Source organism: Alligator mississippiensis, chromosome 4, assembly GCF_030867095.1.
Source record: "Alligator mississippiensis isolate rAllMis1 chromosome 4, rAllMis1, whole genome shotgun sequence".
NCBI lineage: Eukaryota > Metazoa > Chordata > Crocodylia > Alligatoridae > Alligator > Alligator mississippiensis.
Genome location: NC_081827.1, coordinates 175,207,589 through 175,225,541, shown reverse-complemented (window position 1 = coordinate 175,225,541; position 17,953 = coordinate 175,207,589). Strand labels below are relative to the sequence as shown.

Below are 17,953 nucleotides of genomic sequence, written 5' to 3'. Positions count from 1 at the left end.
AAAATACTGCTCCTGTTTCTATAAAGCTGACTTTGGCAGGATGATATAGACACCCGACTGGCTGCAGATATTTTCAGCACTAGTTCAATTTGATTTGTTCCAAAGATAGCTAGAGGAGAAGCCAAAAACGGCACTCGCAACCAGCATCAAGGGAGTGCTTTTGGGTGCCAAATATGACATGCATTTTATTTAGAAAAAGGTTTCTCTCAACCATTTTCAATACTCTCTTTTTCATAAGGCACAACTAAGTCAAGAGGAGGAAAACTGAGCCTCTGGTATTCTTGAAAAAAAAATCCTGTGTGAAATCCTGCAGAAAAGATAGGTGCAACTAAGTCCTAGCTTGATCCTGAACAGAAGGAATAACATTTAGTGAAGATATGGAAAATACAGATCTACCAATCAACTGTTAACACCTGGAAGAGTTTAAACCATTGTTTGAAGCACCAAATCCAGTATGATGTTTACTAGATCCATAAAACATCTGTGCACATACCACCTCCTTAGTACTTATGGTACATCCATAAACTAACTAATGGAGAGGCACGAGAAACTCAAGATTAGCTAACAGCATGTAATGAAAATTTCTGATAGCTGTATGTTTCTTAATGCTAGTCTCTAAATTGCTACCCTTAAAAAAGGCAAGTGGGGAAGACAGTGAGAGATCTTTCCAGACCGAGGACTCATGCATTACACAAACTGTTCACTACCTTGAAATTTAAGTTTAGGATGTACCTCAGTCTTCGAGATAAATAAGTATATGAATTAAAAAAAAAACAACAAACAACAACAACAAAAACAGACGGGCAAGATCAGGCTGGCCAAACAACTCAGCATAAGAACTAGGACTTAATGGAGAAGGTGACGAGACAAGGCTGGGATGATGTTTTGGGCAGAAGGTACATCTTCCCTACCACCTTTAGGTAGGATGCATTCATGTCAACTGACCAAGCCCCACAATCTGGAGTCTGATTTGTGTTACGGATGGTCTCTAAACTAAAGGGCCTAATTTTTAAACCTATGAAGATTGCAGCCAGAAAATGTACTATGGAAGACATATGAACGTGAAAAGAAGCGCATGAATGCTAAATATTCTAGGACAGAGATTAGTTGCCTTTGTCTCACTCGGCAGAGATACTTTATGTCAGAAAAGCCCTCCTCCAGACTCAATGTCCAAAATTCTCTAAAATCTTTGAAGCTGCTACCTTCTTCCCAAACAAGTATTGCAGGCTTCTGAGAGCTGAAGCAGCAAGATTACCAGAGCAGTAATCTGTACATTTATTCTTAAAATTACAGTATAAAGTGAGCAAAAGAATCTTAGACAATAATGCCACCAACTGGGGATGGGCGGTGAGGAGGGAAGACACCAAACCTCTATTTCAGAGCATGTAAAGCTTCCACAGAAGCACAAACTAGATCAAGACATTGCTCCAATCAAGTACTTCAAACCAAAACAGCACAGGTTATTCAAACGAAAATGCCACAGGACTGATCTATGCTTCCTGATGACAGAGACTGAATGAACTGAAGGTTTTGACTTGTTACTTGTTGGAGTGGAGGGCAACATGGGCAAATACCGACATGGACTGTCTTGACAGTCCAGGAAAACAATCTCAAATGACAGTAGAGTAGCAAGATGATTTGGGGTGTTCCAGGAACAGCGATGTTGGTGCTCTTGCTAGGTCCCACTGGCATCCTGTCAGTTTCTGCTCCTACTGATGGGCAAGCATCCAAAATGTTGAGTGACCAACTGACTATCTGACCATTTACCCTGGACCCTTCAAGGCAAAGCTTTTGAAGAAAAATCTTCCAAGTCACCTTTACTCATGAGTCAAAAGAAATGTGTGAAATCAGAACAGCTTCAGATCCTCAGACCAGGACCCAGCTGTCTGAGGTAACTTCCTTGAGCAAGCTGTCACAGCACTAGTTATGACCTGTCTTTAGAAGCAGAACAATAACATTTACCTGCAAGGACATAATGCAGCTGCTCAGAACAATATAACCCCTCCAAACTTATCACTATGTCATTTATTTCCCCTTCCACTTGACCCACTGTGTAAGCACAAAGAACTAGAAGAGGTGATGTTTTATGACACAGCATGAACTGGGACAGTCAAAGATAAAATGCACTGAGATTGGATCCATTATATTGGTTACTAAGTTTCCTAAAACTTACAGCTGAAGTACATGAGGCAAAATATGTAATGAACAGGCAGAATGAACAGTCAAACTAAGCAGCTGGTTATACTGATCCAGGAAGTGCTTTCAAGAACTCATCTGAGAAGGAAAGGCAGTAGGCAACACTTGGGAAGTGTCTACATTAGCAGCAGATGTCTTGTGTTCAGATCTGTTGCACAAAATAGCTCTGTACTTTGAGCTTGGGGTGTTCCCGAGCATACTGGGAATACAGACCCAAGACAGAAATCACAATTAATGTTAGGAGCTTGTAAAAACCCAAGCTAAAGAGTCATTCCCAAGTATTTCATTTAAATTTCATCTTAATAGGCACAAAGGAATTCTTGAAAAAAAATCACTTTCAGATTTTGATTGGTACAGTACAGCAATGACATTCATGAGGTAATAAAAAAAAATAAAAATAGAAAATTGATAGTGTGAAAGAAAAGCTGAGAGCAGGCAACACAAATTAGTATAGGTTATTACTAACTTTAATATGCAAGTCACTAGAAACAAGTACAGGTTTCCCTTGCTTTATGCTGTACATGCATTCCTGGAAAACAGCACTTAACTCAAATTCACATAAAGGGAAGCCATTTTACAATGCAACAAATAGGGTTATGTTCCAAAACCATGACTGTACCGACCCCCAGACCCATCTCTACCACTTTTACAAGACAATTTTGGTACTCACCGACAGCAGACAGTACACACAAGCACAGGGTGGTGGTGAATGTTTAGTTGATGTGAAGAGAGGGTGGTGAAGGCTTCATTGATGGACCAGGGAGAGGGGTAAGAGATAAGCTAGGGGGATGCTGAAACCATAGTGGGGATGGCAACTACAGAAGCACGTGTTGCAGACAACGAATGAGGAGCACAGATCCACACAGGAGACTATTTTGGTGTGTGTCACTCCCACAATACACTGCACAAAGCTGCTGACTGCGGGCTTCCACCACACTGATCGCATAAGAGTGAATTTACCTTGCATATAATTAATTTTTTATATAAAAAGAGTCATCGCATAAGAGTGAATTTGCACATACAGAGCCTAGAAAAAGTGAGGGAAATCTGTATATGATTTATTTCCATAAGAGAGTTTCTGCTAGCTGCCCTGTTAGGTAATTCTCTTGCTTTAAAAAGCAATGGAAGCCCAACAACAAACTACTTCAGTTCTGTGTACTGAGCATCAGTCTTAGAATGGACCACTTGACTAGATCTCCAAAAATGATGTTTGAAAAGAGCAGCAAATTGATGACATCTTGCAACTTACATGTCCTCAACCGTAATGTCCTTTAATATTTGGCAGTAATCCACATTCCATACAGCCTGATCATCCCAAACTTTAGAAGCCAGCAGAATAGCTCCTAGAACTATTCTTTTCCAGTTACTAGGACAGATGTCAATCTCCGCATAGGTTAAGAGTCTTTCCAAGTAAACCTACAAAAAGAGAACTGATCTTAGACATCTTTGATCTCAGTCAATGGCTGTTAAGAACTCAAACCGATGTTCTCTTCTGATTTAGCTAATATTCATTCATTTAACAGAGTAAGCCACCAGCAACTATTACTTAGCTTTAAAATTTAGAATTTTAAAAAAGTTACATAAATCCATGTCAATGGAAGTCATAAAGAGAGCTGTCTTAAAACATACTATAAAGTTCTTGAATTTCTAGTAACTTCTGCTGTACCAGTGAAAAACTGAACTGAAGTCTATTATTGGAAATATCAGATTCTCACAACTGAACATCCGTAACTACTAACCACTCATTCCTAAAACTCTCTCTCATCATGGATCAGCTGCAGCATTTGAAGCAAGACAGGATGAACTAGTCTGAACCATGGTCTGTTCTTAGACAGATGTGTTGCACGGTTTTAAATCACGCAAGTCCTTAGATGGTTTGTATGAAACAGACTAAGCCACCACCACCCAACCCTTTGGCAGTTGAGCTACCTCATGTTTCAGCTTGCTGCACTCAAAGACAGGTGGTGAAAAATCCTCAGATAAAAACCTACAGTTTCAAGGTATTTTGTTTCCCCTCATATGGTTTCCAGACCTGACCAGCCCATGAAGCTTGAATCTCTATTGCTTCTTGCCAGCATTTTTCCATCTTTATACACGCAGGTTTATTACAGTTACATGCGCTAAGCAGCTGACACACACATACACACACACACACACACACACACACACACACACACACACACACACACATATATTTTTCAATTGAAAAATAAATATGTAGCGTTATAAAAGTGTTTTATAAAAAATAAAAACACCACTTTTTACACAAAAAAGCAGATTATTTAAAATGTTCCATTCACAAGTACGTACAGGAATTTGGAGGCAACTCTAGCTGACTAACCTCAGTACTACCCTTTGCATTCACTGGACTTTTTGAATGATAAAGATAACTAGGTACCATGCTTACTAATTTTTGTTTCTATTATAGTCTTAGACTGGTCTCTCTAGGAGTTTTTCTATAGGTAACAGAGCCATCTAGTGGCTGAAATCCACTTCAAAGAAAAAAAGAAACCCACAAGGCAAGCATTTCCTTAATCTGTTATTTTTCTAACAACTTTGTGACCTTGGGCAAGCTGCTCAGAACAAGAATCTTGTTTTGTAAAACTGCTTGCATGCTTTACCCAAGCAAAGCAAAACAAGAATCTATTTACATGTATGAATCTATGAAGAACGTAGTTATTCAGCCTTCTCAATCACTGTTTTTAAAAGTCAAATTATGAAATAAAGAGGTTCTCTTTTTTCCCATACTTTTTTTTGGTTATATTTTTTTCCTTCTCTACTCATCTTTTGAACTATATTTATCTTCCAGGAGTAGGAGAAATCAAAATTAATCTAGCAGACGACTGAACTCCAAATTCTCAAAGCAGAATTTTTTTTAAGCTAAGAGTGTTTTTTTGGATATTCCGTATCTCTTCAGTTCCTCCATCTAATCTACTTTTTTAAGTTTTCATTGCATCTTGCTGAACATGTATGCCTTTGTTGTTAATTTAGTTCTAAACAGTCGCATACCTTGAAAAACAGATTCTACCTAAGACTAAATTTTACAAGGATGTTAAAATAGCAGGAGCTGGTCTAAGAGTGCAAGAGCAAGAACTTTCTCAGTAGAGTACTGTTGCTTTACCCTTTGGCAGCTCTGTGTTTTATTTAGACTCTAACTAAAAGGTCCCATCTACATGTTATACATAAGGCATGGGTAACCAGTTAATTATGCCTTAAGTGGTCACTAGGCAAGATGTCCAATCAATTAATGGTGTGATAAAGAGAGAAATAAGTAAAAAAGTTATTCCACAAAATGTGTAATAACTTTGTAGCTGCTTCCTATCAAGCCATTAATTGAACATGCTTACTAGGGCCCCTGTGGCTGGGAGCCCCTGATCAGAGCTTTAAACTGGGGGGAGCCCCCCCATGGGCACTCGTGAACCTGGGAGCTCCCAGCTGATGCTGGCTTCCAGCCCCCCATGGCTAGGAGCCCCAACAGATGACAGTGATCCCACCCCAGCAGTACCCCATGCAACACCATGGCTGAGGCACCATGTCAGCTGTGGTCTCATTGCTATGGGGACCCCTGTGGCTGGAAGGGCTCCTAGTCATAGGAGTACATGGTGAATCCTCACACCTGGGAGCCCTGTTAGCTGAGGGGGCTTCCAGTCATGGGAGCCTGCTTCTTGCCAGTGCAGGGGAAACTGGGGTCAGGCTCCCCCTGCACCAGCAATAAGGAGTGATAGAATCTGATGCGCCATTCCACAATCACACCACATGTGTGGGGCATGGCAGGAGGCATGATTGTGAGGATTGTGCATTAGATCTCATCGTGCCTTTACCTGCACATGTAAAGGGACCCAAAGTAGCTGATACGTTAGAAGCAGCCTACCTCCTCAATGGAGTAAACAGAAAAGATGTTTTTTCTTTCACCCCAGGATTACCCCACTGTTTGGCCTGGCTATCCATTACTATCCTTTCTACTAACCTGCAAATTTCTGCGAGAGGCTTGCACAACCATTTTATTCTCCTCAAACAGCCCCATTGTACCACTAACATTGTATGCAGCAGCACTATAAAATAACATGGCTAGTTTTAGTGTTGCTTATAGGTTCAGATATACTAGTTCAGTGGTGCTCAACCAGATGGGCTGCACCCAGACCATCCACATTTCTGGCTGGTGGTTCCAATCTGGCACCGGGCAGTCTTGGGACAGCCCCACATGACTGCATGGAGGAAGGCAGGGGGCATCCTGGCTTCACAGCTGGGGGAAAGGGGGGGGTGGGGAGCAGAGGCAGGGACATGGAGGTGGGATGAGAGGTTGACCTGGCCCCAAAGTGCTGCACGGGGCTTGGGAATTTGGCAGCATAGGAGGGTGGCCATATTTACAGCCACTGCTCCCCTGGTACCAAAATTTCCTAATCTGTGGGGAGCCTTGTGGGCCAGATACCTAGGGCTGCATCTGTCCCACAGACCAGAGGCTAATCACCCCTATACTAGGTCTCCTGCAAAAGCCATAGGTAATTAGGGCTGCTGCTGCTTCAAATTTGCCCAATAGCGCATGTCAGCTACTTTAAACTTTAATTTATAAATAACCTTAGCTTTTACATTTTGTAAGCCTAATAACTTGTATAAAAGCATTGAACATTTTTGCCTGTCTCCAGGAAAACTTTCCTTTTCACCACTGGTGTATTTAAACCCTTTCTGAATATCCCACAGAAAGAAGTCTCCAGTAAAGTTGCAAATAACAAATTTGGAAATCTATACATGAATTCTAAATTAACATACATAAAACCCATTCAATTTTTTACTACAGCCACTCACTGGCTAACAACAAACCAGATATCACACTGCTTGTAGAACCTGTATGTACAGGAGCTGAAATGATTGAAGTCCCATCTCAACTATGCTTGGGGATGCATGAAAATAACCCACAACAATTACAATAAGGTCACAACTCAGTTAATACTTATCAGTTATAGGATGGGGACTGCTTCCAATAACAAATACGCTAAGCTACATTCAAACCAGTAACCACATATCTCATTAGCAGTTCCCTGTAACTGCATTCCTTTTCACTGCAAAATACGTAGTTGTTGCTGGTCTAAAACAAACAAGTTTCATGGGACAAGTGATTGAGCCTTGATTATTCAAGTATAGGAAAAGAACTGCATAAGTGCCTCTGGAAAGTTGTTAAAAATATTTTCTAATTTATAGTTGAACTGTAATACAGTTAATCTTTATTACCAATACAGGCTTTCAAAGACTCCTTTTTCATCTAGTTATATTTTAGATCTGATGTAGTTTAATTTCATAAATGAAAAATAGACCTTTAAAGCTTATATTCAGAACATATTTCTAATGACCAAGCATGTCTTACTAGTGTCACTATTGCACATTCAGCTGTCAGCTGTGCTGCACTAAAAAGTGTCCGTACAAAGCGGTAGATGTGCTTGTGATCAGGGTCATGCTTGTAGTAGTCATCTGGAACTTCTTCTCGCTGAAACAGAAAGAATGTGCAGTTACTGCAAGTCTTACTTACTAAAAACTTCCACTTACAAAAAAAAAAAAAAAAAAAAAAAAAAAAAAAAAAAAAAAAAAAAGGAATACAATCCTATATAGAAAGAAGAACTGGACATGGAATAATGAGCGTCCCCAATGAAAAGCAATAGTTTTATTTTTTGTAATTTGTTTTAATTCATGCTTTGCTTTTGGAAGAATGAGTTTAAATTAAAATCAGACAACTCCCTATTATCCTGAAGATGCATTAAAGTTATAAAAATTACCCCAAGAATATAAAGTGCATAGTTTTTGACATGCAAGAAGTTTGCAAGAAAGAGTAAGTTCTCTTGTTGGCATACCAAGATTTACATAACGTCCTTGCATATAACATCTTTTATAGATATATCACTACTACTGAAGATATCAAGATAGATTTTCACTCACCTGAATTAAATTCCCTAACACAATGGAAATTAAACTCATTTTTTGATCTCCAAGGCCAACTGACAGACCCATGATCCATCTCTACATGCCACCATGGAAATTAACTGTCATCTATAGAATTTCTCATGTTATTTCCAGATTTATCAGGACACACTGTTTCACTTTGGAGAAGTTGTTTCACACGCACACGCACACACCCAACACTGGCTTTTCAAAAGACAAAACTCAGAAAAATACATCAAAAGGTTCTTCCCAGCTGAGGGGACAGTGATGGAAGAGATACTATTTTAAGTAAACTGATGTCAAAGCATAATTCTTCTTATCTTTAATGATACTGGCCATGTAGGAGCCTCACTATTAATGAAAAGAAAGCTTAAGGAAACCGGCCCCCCAAAAAAGAATCCACGGGCGCTCCCCACATGCAGGTGTGTGCATTTGCTACGGCACAAATAGCAGCAGCACACATTTGTGCCACTGCTTTGTGCCCCAGGGCATGCTCCGTCACATGCCAAATTGTCCCAGGTGGAGTAGGCGAGGCCAGCAGCCAATTCAGCCACATGGAGCATGGTCAGCAGCCAGTGTGGCTCTGGACAGCCAGGCTGTTTCTGGTGGCACACACTGCTGCTGTGTGCACCATACTTTTTTGTGGCAGGTTTTTTTGACACTGGGATCTCCCAGTGTCACATTCTGGCACCACACTACGGCAGTGAATGGTTGCACATGTGCCATGTGTGGTTTGCAGTGCCTCTAACAGCTTTGAGCTACTGCAAACCACACACGTGCTCATCTGGACACACCCCAGGGGCGCATCCAGATGAGTGCGGACATTTGTTTTCCCAGGGACAAGTAGCAGCAGCACAAGGTGCTGCTGCTACTTGTCCCTGGGGAATGCCTGTGCCACGTGTGCTCTGGCACATGGCAGGTTACCCTGGGTGAGGTACAGGAGGCTGGGACCAGCAACTCTGCTGGCCCCAGCAGCCTCACCTGCGGTCCTGGGGACCTCCCGGGGCTGCAGCCATGGCAGGAAGCCCAGCTGGCAGCTGAAGTGTGGCTCCAGACAGCCCAGCTCTAGTTTTGAGTGGTGCACAATGCCACCACATGTGCCACCATGCTTTTTTCAGCATGCGGTTTTTGACCCCGGGATCAAAAAAAAACTCTGTGGAGAATGCCTGCATGAGTGGTATGGGGAGCAGACAGGGCTGTGGCGCCACATACTGCACATCTGCACTTGTCTGGATGTGGCCCCTAATCAAGGAGGAGCAAACTGTTTTAACAGCTTAGGTCAAGAGTTGCCAAACTACTACTGTAAGACCAATGACTACAGCGAGGTCTAAGTTAAAAGTGACAAAGCCAAAAATGAAGTGATTTTAAGTAAGGGAGATGCAAGATATCAGACTAACCTCTCATATCCTGTAAGACTTTTTGAAAACTTGACCAACTCCCCTAAAGGAATCTTGGTATCCCAAACTTGAGGAGGGTTGAGAGTTTGGGCTCTCATACTGAGAGTGGTTTTGCAGGATAAAAATTAAAGGGATCTCTCTCTAATCCAAATTTAAGCTAAACTGCAGTAATCAAAGGATAATACTCTCATGCCTCCTCTGCATGCTCAATAGCAATAACCATAAGGTAGGGAAAGAGCAAGAGCCACAACATGGCTTGCCAGCTGGATCATAATGCAAGGGCACTCAAAGCCAGACAGACACAGAACTGAGTAGTAATATAGTGCAAAGGTGTCATCAGAAGCAAGTAGACTGATGAAACTGGGTCATAATTTGAGAGCACTTAAGATTTTTTAATACATCACATGCTAAGAAAGTATGCAAATTAGAAACAGTTGTCAAAATGATCACCAGTACTAAACGCCACACATGATACTGCATCATGTCCGTACCATAATGCATATACTTTGTGCTTCTCTTGTGCCTAACGGAGAACAACAAGGACTGAGGGCTTTCTCCGCAGAGGTCTGGGGGAGATGCAAAACAAGCAGGTTCCAAAACACACAAAGCAGCACTAACTTTGAGAGCTAAGCTTTAATATGCTGTTCCTGAGGAACTAAGTGGATACCAAACCCTCAGCTGACTAACAAGGTTGCTGAATGTTTTCATGCACAGGTTTCTTGCACTGAAGATTTTAACAACTGCAAGTTAGTGAGCAAATGGTTCTCCTGGGACTCCAAACAAATGATACTGGAGACTCAGCAAATGTTGGAGTTTCCAATGTTGCAATGAAACTACCTGAGCAGGGCCTGTGCAACAAGTGGCACTGACACAGTCCAGATATCTGAGTCAACTTTGACCACTGCACATGTCACTTAAAGGACCACATCTTAGACTGGGAAATACCAGAAACAGTAGCTTCAGGGAAAGTGCACAGGCAAGAAATACTCAGGTGCCTGGCATCAGAAGCAACATTCAGGCCACAGCAGGGTGTTAAATATATGGCCTGCAGGGCAGATCCAGCCTGCAGAGCCTCTTTATGCAGTCTCCTGGGCCACCAGCAGTCACCATGGCAGATTCTGGGGTTCTTTGGGCCTGCTGGACATGGCTGTCACCAGGCCTCTTGCTTCTACTGCAGTGGCCACTGTTGCAATCCCCTACATCCTGAGCTGTATCTGGCCTTCAAGGAGCCCTATGGACTGGATCTGGTCTGGAGCCCCAAGCAAGTTTGATATTTCTGAGCCATAGAATCAGGATTCCTCAAAAGGTTACTGGAGCACAACACAGTGCTGATGATCCTGAAGCAGCAAATTCAGCAAGTGAGCAACAAATAATCTGACTGGAGGGCAGGGAGAGTGATGGGGGGGAAAGAAACCCAAAAAACCTGGGCATACTTGAAACTGGACATGGTAAAGTCAGTAATTAATCTGTTGGTGTAGTTCCTTCAGGAAGGACTTCCCTTGATTTGGAGCAGTCTGCTCCTCCAAAATCAAGGAGGAGCAAACTATTTTAACGGCTTAAGTCAGGAGTTGCCAAACTACGACCCAGATCAGGTCTGGCCCACAGACCTGGGCCTGCAGCAGCAGAACTGACCCAGTTTGTATTAGAGATGGGCAGGCACTAGGATCCAGCTGCCACCACCACTGCTTTTCCCAGTGGCTGCACAAGGAAAGTGCCCACAGTTGGCCTTTTTCCCTGTAGTTGCAGAGGGTTTCATCAGCAGTTGCTTTCCCCTGCTGCTGCAGGGATGAGCACCAGTTGTGGACACTCTCCCCATATACCACCGCAGGGAAAAGTGGTGACAGTGGCTGGGTCCTAGCACCCATTACATCTGTCCACAGGAGCAGAACTGAGATGCTGAGAACGTTTTACCCATCTCACAACAGGGACTCAACTCCTTTGTACTGAACACCCTCATGTATGGTATTTTTAGAAAACTCTTGCAAAATAAGTTTGATACTAGAGCTCAAAATCCAATGCTACAGATACCAACAAATAACTGTAAAATTACTTTAAAAAACCCCACATTTGTCCTTCACTAGTCAATATATACACTGCATCAAGAGAAGAGCCCAAGAGTTCTGTTTCATTCCCCTCGGCATCTACCTTGAAAGTTGGACTGTTGTTTTTATTATAAAGGTGCAGCTCCTAGCACAATGCAGTTCTTTCTAGGGAGCCTACATGATAGCAGAACGAAACTGTAGCCCTTAAGTTACGTTAACTCTAACACTTAATTTTAGCGTCTGGCAGATAAATTAACCATCATCTGCTTAAAACATCCGAACTATAACAGGCTCAACTAAATTCACGCCCGACGAAAATGAGTAAACGACCAAGACTCTGCAAGGCAGTCATAAACCCGACACCACTCAACGACTATCCGCAGAAAGCACACAGCCTTAAGGTAGAATCTATTATTAGATTTTGCACCTTAAAGATTGTATAAACAGGACTGTAATTATAGACTAACAACATGCTGAATCTCCCACACTACAAGGTAAGAAGCACTAAGTGTATTTACATTAACAAATCTGAAAAGGCAAAATTTTAAAAGGCCAGACTCGCTGTCTCCTGCTTTGTGCAATGCTTCATACACCATTTACTCCTATTTGCAGTCACTTAAAAGTAGACATATAGGTTTTCAAGGAAATACACATCTTTCTAAATGACTAGGAAACCAACTGCTTGTCATAAAGTAGCACTAAAACAGACAGGAGGAAAATGGCAAGGAAAAAAAAAAAAAAGTGTGGAAGCAACATGATAAGCCCCTAAATATCAAACCTTCATTACAATGCATTTTGTTTCATCTTATTCTACAGATACCAAAGGGAAAGGGAAAGAAAGCACGTGCTATGCAAATTTATTCAGGAACTAACTGGCTTCTGAAGGTCAGAAGAGATAGTCATATCTTTGTTTGGTGAACTGAGTACAGAGTAATTAAAAAAAAGATTTTACTCTTTGGACCTGGATACTAATGCATGCTCTCTCTTACATGCAAGGCCAATCAAGGTGAAAACACAGAACTAAAAAGAAAGAGACCCAAGAGATGTCACTTACTGTAAGAGGATGTGATTTTTCATCAAAAATATCCAATGATCTGTCTGAATCTCTATAAAACAAGGAATACATGTTTTACCAATAGGGATTAGTTATTGATGGTGTACAGCATCAATAAGCTAAGCTATTCACTCTATTAAAAGGGGATTACAGGTACATTTTATAGTTTCAACTCTTTTCCTGAAATCTGGAGCTAGGTTTTGCTGCATTCCCTTAAGACCAATTATGAAACCTGCCACAATTGAAAGTGTTTAATAATTAGAAGAGAGTAAACCACTAGCTCAACACTAGAAGTTAAATTAGGCATCTAAAATATAAGTACTAGAGGCAACTTAATACAGTTGCCAGTGTTTTTTTCTGAAGATACATTCATTAAAGGTAATCTTCATTCTGAAGATTACAAAAGGGTTCATTAAGGTAACAAATGCTATCAAACAGTTGAATATGATTTAAATCCATGCTGCAGCTAAGGATAAGCCACAAGTGCCAAACCCTTGTAGAACATTTCCAAGAGCTGCAAGTCCATTTTCAGTTAAAGAAACAGTACTAATTATCTACATAAATGAAACATGAATTATCACATTGTAAATTCCTACAGGTAGTTTTTCCATGATGTAACTACTCAAGACCCGCCCCAGATGAAGAAAGATAACATTGCTAGTCAAAGTCAGCACTAAGGTAGCAAAATGCTTACTTCCTCTAGAATTTTGCATTGAGATGGCTAGATGGCTATCATGATATCAAAACTTTGCAATAAAGTTACAAACTGTGATACGCAATTCTGTTACAGTAGTGGTTCTTGACTTTGAGTCTAACAAGGGGTGCCTTGACCCTAATGAAGAAAATGCCAGTTCTTAGCTTTTGCTGCTTTCTTGACTATGGGAAAAAAAAAAAAAAGGAACTATTCTTCTGAGGCAAAGAACTCAGAAAGACCACAACAGGTCAGACTTTTGACACTATGGATTATCTGGGTTTATCTTGATCATATAGAGAGGGAGTCAGCCAAGCTAATCTGAAGCCAGGCAGAAGGCAGGGCAGGGCAACACCTTAGAGACTTGTTCAGAAATGCATGAGCCTTTGCAGACAACAGTGTAACTTCATCATTTAATTCTTAGCACCTGACAAAGGAGGCTGGTAAACGTCTGCATTTCTGAACAAATTCTGAACAAGTCCAAGGCAGCAATTCTTAACCAGGGTGCCAGGAAGTGTAAGATCAGTAGAAAGCAGGCTCAGGCTTCAGGTGTGAGGAGACAAGCAGATATGGGTAGGCTCAGGATCCCCGGTCTAGCTGCTCCCTAGCCCTCCCTGCAAGGAGGTAAAAGCCATGTGATAAATTAGTATTTCAACTGGACTGCTGTTCAAAATGACAAGTTTTGGAGGGGGTGCCTTGAGGCTGATGAGGGGTGCCTAGAGTCTAAAAATGTTGAGAACCTCTGCCCAAGGGTACCACCCTGCTCCATCTTGGGAATCATGTGCAATTGTTTGCAGGCCTAATAGTGGTTAACACTGAATAGCACCCTATGGTGCCACAAGATTCTTTAACGGGTGAAGCAATGCCCTGATTGAGAAACACTGCCTCGAAGCTCCTTCAGGAGCACCAACCTCCTTGAAAAAACAAAGGTGGAGTCATGAATGTTTTAAATATACAGTTTAGGATATGTTGGCCTTCAAAATCAAACCTCTGGCTCTCCATGGTTTAAAAAAAATCAGCAGGCTAACTACAGCCAACTTGTCTATATTAAAGTTACCATGCTATCAAATATGTCAAATAGCATCTTTATCCCCCCCACCCCCCCTGAATTTTGTTTTTAACCATTTTAGCTTCAGTAAGTTGGCTCCTTATAGAAAAGTTCATGCCTGCTCTGAGGTCTTTATTCTATTTAGATTATGGTAGACAGTGTGTCTTGCCTATACAAAGTGTGTTGGTACATGTTGTAACACAGGCTGACACAATACCTCAAATCCAAAGCCTTAAACACCTTCATAGATCTTAAACCACAATAGGTTCAATTAAGTCTAATGCTTAAAGAACAGCCCTTCTTGCGCAACAAAAAAGGACTGTCCTCCTTTTCCAAAAACACGGCAAAAGCTGGAGGGTGGGAGTTGAGATTATAGGCATCTTTCCTCTCTACTAACCCTCTCCCCAGTGGGGCTGCCTATCCCTCACCCTTAGAATATGCTTACACTGAAGTCTAGAGAGGCTAGCCTGGACATTTCCTAACATCTGTTGTTTGCCCTAGAAACTAGTTCTTTCAGGACAGCTAATGTCAGTAGGAACTATTAGTGAACACTGGGCTCAGTGCTAGAGAAGATAACTCCAAAGAGTTAAGGGGACGTTGCTGGAATCCCTCTACCCACAGCTGTTAAGACCACTCATGAATTAAAGAAGTCAGGGTCCTTGTATTCTATTCTTACTATTCCCACTTTCTAAAACTTGAATGGGACTTGCAACTAAAACTGAGTGGAAAAAGTTTTACAAGCCTCAATATTCATTTCTCAATTCAAAGATTATTATGCTACCTCTTAAACAATTAGGTCTTACAGCCTGAGGCAATTCATACATGGTATCTATAGGATACAAAACACAGGAAAGAAGTTCTCCTACATTCACCTAATTGCACACAATTCATTCAGGAGGGAGTAGGACAAAACTTAACTTAAATACTAGTTTGAGAATACATTCAGAAAGGTTTCCCATTTTTGCCACTTTCATTTTTGTTAACATTTTGTTCTTCACCTTGATGTTATGTTGAACACAGGACTGGTTTTAGAAGGTCAGTGAATGGCACCAACAAGCAGAGGGAAAGCATGGGGAGGGGGCTTCAATGAACTATAAAGCTACCAAAACAAAACTATTAGCTATTAAACCAAAGGTAACTCAAATTATTTGGTCATAACTGACTCAATTACAGGACAGTTATTTTACTTAACGAGAGACAGATCTTGAGGGTACTTACCTGTTCTTTATGTGGTAATATATTGCTAATGTCACACTGAAAGGAAAGCAGAGGGGAGAAGAGAAGATAATGTCATTTTAATGAAGCATATTCTGTGCATTCCATCTTGACACACATGCTGCAGCTCAGGAGAGAAACTTACTGCAACCCATTTACAGCTTGAGCCATTGCTGAAGTTAAAATGAAATAGGCTCCCTGACGTACCTAAGCCATTTTTGACACAAGCTCCCCCATCCCTCAGTTCTGATGTTTGCAAAAGTGAACAGATATTAGCCAGAACAGATACCACTCAATTTGTTAAATTCACTTGAAATGCTGTGTGTATGTGTGTGCGTATTCATATCCTCTTATCTCATCCAAGAAGTGAAGTGCACAGATTAAATGCATGCTTGTTTATCAAGGAAAGAGGGGGAGTTTACGATTCAAAAAGTCAAAAAACAACTGACTCACAAGGGTTCAATATTTTCTTGATACCTTTATGGTAAATGCAGTTTATAGGTTGAAATATCTGTCCTTTATGCCAGTCAAGAAGCAGCCAGTCAATAATGGCATTTGGAGTACATTGACAAGAGAGAGTCATATCTATTTAAACAAGAGACTGAACCAAGGGAAGCTGCTAGCAACACATCTTTTCCTCTAACAGAAGAGAAGAGTATAGGGTTTGTGCCTTGGGAAGCTACAGCCTCTGGCAGTAGACAAGTTGAGGCGTGGTCAAAGGTCCCAGCAGCTACATAGGAAAGTGTCCCCAAGCCAAAAGAGTTACGGTTTTGACCTGCTCCTCCCCCCACCACCAGGTGATGCTGAATGCCATCTTGAGTGAAGATATCAAAACCCCTAATCTGATGGTACCCCCATGCCATCACCCCCAGCTCCTTCCCCTGCTCCACAGCCAGAGCCTAGCGTTAGGAAAATACAACCTTAGAGAATTACACTTGCTGAGATTTAGCTCAAGATATAGTGTTTCAACATCTGTAAGAAATATTATAATAACTATAACTGCACAGTAAAGCATCTGTCCTCTCTTAAAAGCTTTTAAAAGTTAATTTAAATGACAAAGAATCACTGATTTAACAGCCCTGGAGAGATTAAAGCCTATGTTTAGCCAGAGGAAAAGTATACGAGGGACCGCTCCAGCACATGTTGAGTCACGAGCCCAGCAAGAAACAATATTCAAGTTCAGTCTCTTGCCCTTTCAGTCCTTGTCATATTTGCCACTGTTGCCAACTAAATGGTCTGAGGTGGATACCTACATACCAGGAATTAAACTAATTTCACACAGGTAATGAAGCAGCCTTTACATAAATCACTACTAGTACTGGCCAAGAGGAAGAGGGAAAATTGTGACTGTTACATTCAGTCAACATGTCAAAGAAACATTTTCCAGCTCTTTATTATTCAGGGTCATAGCTGAGAGGCTAGCTATAAAAAAAGATTATTTTACAATTCTGAACCACGCAGTGTCCTACTAGTTCAAGTTTAGAGATTTAAAATACTTATCAAGTCCTAAACAGGGTTAGGATTGCCCAGTACACCAGCTAACTCACTGCCAGAAGGATGTGTCATGTGGCAGAGACTGGACAAGAGGAGATGGGTTAGCTCAGAACTCTTTACTAACATGTTCACTCTGGCAAAGCAGATAAGCATCACTATCAACCTTAGATTCAACAAGCCAAATCCAAAGTTTAACATGCTTCCAAGTTTTACTCAATCTTTCTGCTGACAAATGTACTGCTTTCATGAAAAATATAGGAATGCCTCTTAACAGCAATCTCAGGTAATGACTGTTCCCATAGGGAAGTGGCTTTCCCTCCACCATCGGCAGCAAGTGGACCAAAAAGCCATCTCAGATGGTGAACAACAAAGACTGAGTTGTTAAAAACATATGCATCTAAAAATAGCAAACATACTTTGAAATATAGTGGAAAGGCTACAGAACCAAAAAGGGAACCGCACTATAGTTTGCTACCATTAGAGGGCAGAACAACATCACAGCTGAAGTAAGACTATTTTCACACCACCATTTCAAGGGATTTTGCTTCTGCTTTTATTTTCAACAATTAAACAACACTTTTTTTATTCAGAGGCTGACACACCCCAGTTCCACACAAAAAATCATCAGGTGAATTGACAATGGCTGTACTGAAATATGCAGAAGTCAACAACCTTGATCTGCAGTACCAGCTGGCAAAAGAAAGCTTTCCCATCATACTTCTATAAATCTAACCTATCCCCCAGACTCTGCAGCTTTTTTCCAAGAGCAAACTGCCAAGGATGAGCAGCACTGGACTCGTACCAGAATCAAATACCTCGAATGAAATATACCAGCACAATTTACTACTCCCAAAGAAAAAGCTTGCAATGCTGCCCTGTCCCTTCTGC

General features: G+C 41.2%; 1 protein-coding gene across 1 annotated transcript in view; it reads right to left on the bottom strand.

The window, feature by feature from the left end:
• Positions 1-17,953, bottom strand: part of CCNYL1 (cyclin Y like 1) — a 53,566-nt gene that overhangs the window by 7,651 nt on the left and 27,962 nt on the right. Inside the window, exons 5-8 of the mRNA XM_019492162.2 lie at positions 15,575-15,610; positions 12,618-12,669; positions 7,556-7,675; positions 3,446-3,612 (exon numbers count right to left, since the gene is read on the bottom strand). Of these exons, the coding sequence (XP_019347707.2) occupies positions 3,446-3,612; positions 7,556-7,675; positions 12,618-12,669; positions 15,575-15,610 (375 nt within the window). The remainder of the gene's footprint in view (positions 1-3,445; positions 3,613-7,555; positions 7,676-12,617; positions 12,670-15,574; positions 15,611-17,953) is intronic.